Source organism: Sardina pilchardus, chromosome 4, assembly GCF_963854185.1.
Source record: "Sardina pilchardus chromosome 4, fSarPil1.1, whole genome shotgun sequence".
Taxonomy (NCBI): Eukaryota; Metazoa; Chordata; class Actinopteri; order Clupeiformes; family Clupeidae; genus Sardina; species Sardina pilchardus.
The window spans coordinates 13056312-13059789 of NC_084997.1; the positions used below are offsets into that span (position 1 = coordinate 13056312).

Here is a 3478-nt window from a genome sequence, read left to right on the forward strand (position 1 = left end):
GCATAAGCAGCCTATTGAAAACACACATTGACTCAGTAAGTATTTTCTCTCGTGACTCAATCTGTAACTGCTATTCATCGGTGGGTCATATTACATTAATATAAGATCAGAGACTACATTTGGTTAATCATTACCTCAGCGGTGGGAACCTGTGCGGATTGTTGCAGCCTTTCTATGGGAAGTTATAACGTGGGCAATAATCGGTCTCATTTCTACTTTCAGAAAGGTGACATCGAAATTGTGAATGGAAACGATACATTTACATTACCTGACTTATTCTAGAAATGGTCGTGTTGCCTAGATATTGAACTTTAGCGAAGATAACGCGTTATCTATTCGCGCGTAAAGTTGAGCTTGTGTTCGCCTATAGCCTATTGAGCTTTAGAAAGTCTTAATTCTTAGTTATTAGACAGTGACAGCGAGTCGAAACGCTATTTTACTGTCCGTGGATCCAATGATTGTAACACGGTATCATTGTGCGTTGTCTATGCTTCAAAGGCTGACAGTGTCCTTTGGCTCCTCCCTCTTTGTACCTTGTGACAACAACAACTCATCCACAGACCGAGCTGCACTTTTCAGCTCATTTTCTTCCTGTCATTCTCTCTCAATCTTTGATGATTGTCCCACCGCGCTGAGCCCAAGTCTCATCCACCACGGCCTTTTCAGTTTCTTTTCATCTATAAACTTACCAGCGGAACACGCTTCCTCTTGGATTTTCATTGAGATATAACGGCCACCTCACTTTTTTTTGCATACTGGGTTTTTATACTTTGAACTTACTCTCATAGGTTGACCATGGCCGTACCGGCTGCTTTGATCCCACCGAACCCGCTGGTTCAGTCGTCTCCGATCGCAACTTCAGCTCCAACCTCTTCGCCCTCGGCAACTTCTTCACCGTCTCCATCTATGGCCCCAACTGCACAGAGTCTTTTCCGATCGGAGCTGATGACCACCGGCAGTCCCGGCATCCCGACCGCCGCCACGCTTCCCAGCAAACCCGTGTACTCGACCCCGTCGCCTGTTGAAAACACACCACAGAATAATGAGTGTAAAATGGTAGAACTCAGGGGCGCTAAGGTAGCCTCGTTCACCGTGGACGGCTGCGAGCTCATTTGCCTTCCCCAGGCGTTCGACCTGTTTCTGAAGCACCTGGTAGGAGGACTGCACACGGTCTACACCAAGCTGAAGAGACTGGAGATCACGCCGGTAGTGTGCAATGTTGAGCAGGTCCGCATTTTGAGGGGACTCGGGGCCATCCAGCCCGGCGTGAACCGGTGCAAACTCATCTCCAGAAAGGACTTCGAGACGCTTTACAATGACTGCACAAATGCGAGGTAAGTAACAGATAACTAGTTAGTTATTCTGTTGTGTTTGTGTTTTTGGAGATCTATAACCGAGTCAAGACGAGGAGGTAGAGGGGACAGTCCTTCCATTTTAGTCAAAGTATAATATTGCTATTTGGTTTGGAAACCTGCTGCGCACATGGGCATGATGTCTCATGTCATAGTAGGTGGCATTCTATGATATTTTGATACATTTATGATAAATGCAAAGTTAGTAATGTCTGTGCATGATATGTTGGTACAGACTGTAAAAAAGTTGGTTTGAGTCGTTGAGAGTCATATCAGGAGTTTCGGATGCTCAGACGTCTCACTTTCGCCTTTAACAATTTATTTGGGTTCAGTTTAAACATCACCATTAAAGACACGTATTGAATTTCTATGTATATTCTGTGGCAAATGATTAGGCCCAAGGTAGAGAGAAAGTATTATTAGTTATTACTATTGAGCTATACATTGGTAGCATACTTTGTCAAATGAGTTGTTGAACCTAAATAACTTTTTTATCTCGATTGCCAAGCCAACTTACTGTTTTATTTCTGTTACGCTTATCGGAATTGAGGGACTGTCATCACTGGCCTGCTACGTGCATTTGACATTAGGCCTACTAGCAACAGCAGCGTTTATGGAAATGTTTATACTGCAGTGGTCATTTGTTTTTTCTTTATATGCCCTTTCTACCTACCACTCTCAAGGTAGACAAAATATTTCGCAAACTCATTAGGTGTTTTATATTGCTCCTTACTTTTTAAATTAGCAATAGCATAGAACATAATTAGTCTGAAGCACCAAGACCTTAATTTTGAAAAGAAAACTGTCTCCCGGCCTGTCTAATCACATGCCGCAAGCTAGACAACATTTAAGCCTCTGTAGATTAACAAGGCGACACTTGTTGTGAGGAAGCAACAAATGTCGGCGGAAATGTATCATTACAGGTTGCACTCAATTAGTCATAGAATATTCTATACACAAATAGCCTACACAATTAGTCCAAGACAATCCTTGTTTTATTTGCCAATGTATTTATTGAGTTTCTCAATTATGTGAGTGAGTAGGTTGAAAGGTACTCAAATGTTCCATCATACCTCACTGTAAACTTTTTCAGTAACAAATAGTTTATTGTCTGACAATTAATACATATATTCATAAATCATAACATGTTATTGTATATATTCACAACATCATATCCTTAATTAAAGAGCCAGAAAAGTTATTCATGTGAAGGGTCATGTGATGAATAGAATATTTCAAGGGTCGATTTATTTATTCTTTTGATTAAAAGCTTAACTAAATTGAATATGCTAAATTTGGTCAAGTGTGCTTTTAATGCAGTGATTCATAGAGCGATTCAGGTGAAGGCTACATTTAGATTTTTCAAAGACACAGAGATGCATACAATTGACAGATTCATAGTGAAGTAGGCCATTTGAAAGTGTAGGCAGAATGAGTTGAGTATTACTTGAATCAGAATTAAGTTTTTATTTTTTCCTGCGCTCTATGTATGGGAAACAATGTTTTAGAAGTTTGATTTTTTTTGTTTTGAATACAACTTGCAGACACACATACATGGCATCAATACACACATTTGTGACAAATGTAGTTGCATCTGTTTCATACACACACACACACACACACACACACACACACACACACACACACACACACACACACACACACACACACACACATACACACACACTGTATCCATGCAGTAGCTGAATATGCTATCAGACCTGCATGCACACAGTCTCTCTCATTCTCCCTCTCCCTCACACACACACACACACGCACACAGACACAGAGAGACATAGGCTACATGAACACTCATACACATACACACACAGTTGTGCACTAGATGACTATTTGGCATATATTGGGGTTTTTTTGTTTATCATACTATTGAGAGTTTTCCTTTTTAAGTGTTTAATATAATGACTCATGTAACTGTGTTTCTGTGTTTTTCTGTGTTTAAGCATTTTATTTGGAATTCCTTTTTGAAATTTTATATTTAACCAATATTCTGAAGGAAAAGTTTGATAGATTTTGCAGATGATTAAAAATGTCGACATGCTTTTATAAAAAAAAAAAAAAGATTGAAACAGCGTTCGCTACATACAGTATAATCATTACATCTGCAG

At 39.9% G+C, this 3478-nt stretch overlaps 1 protein-coding gene across 2 annotated transcripts in view; it reads left to right on the forward strand.

Moving 5' to 3' along the window:
* The first annotated feature begins 626 nt into the window (after positions 1 to 626).
* Positions 627 to 3478, forward strand: part of dachd (dachshund d) — a 126643-nt gene continuing 123791 nt past the window's right edge. For both annotated transcript variants that reach the window (XM_062534219.1, XM_062534220.1), the window contains exon 1: positions 627 to 1334. In XM_062534219.1, the coding sequence (XP_062390203.1) occupies positions 796 to 1334 (539 nt within the window). In that variant the 5' untranslated portion in view covers positions 627 to 795. The remainder of the gene's footprint in view (positions 1335 to 3478) is intronic.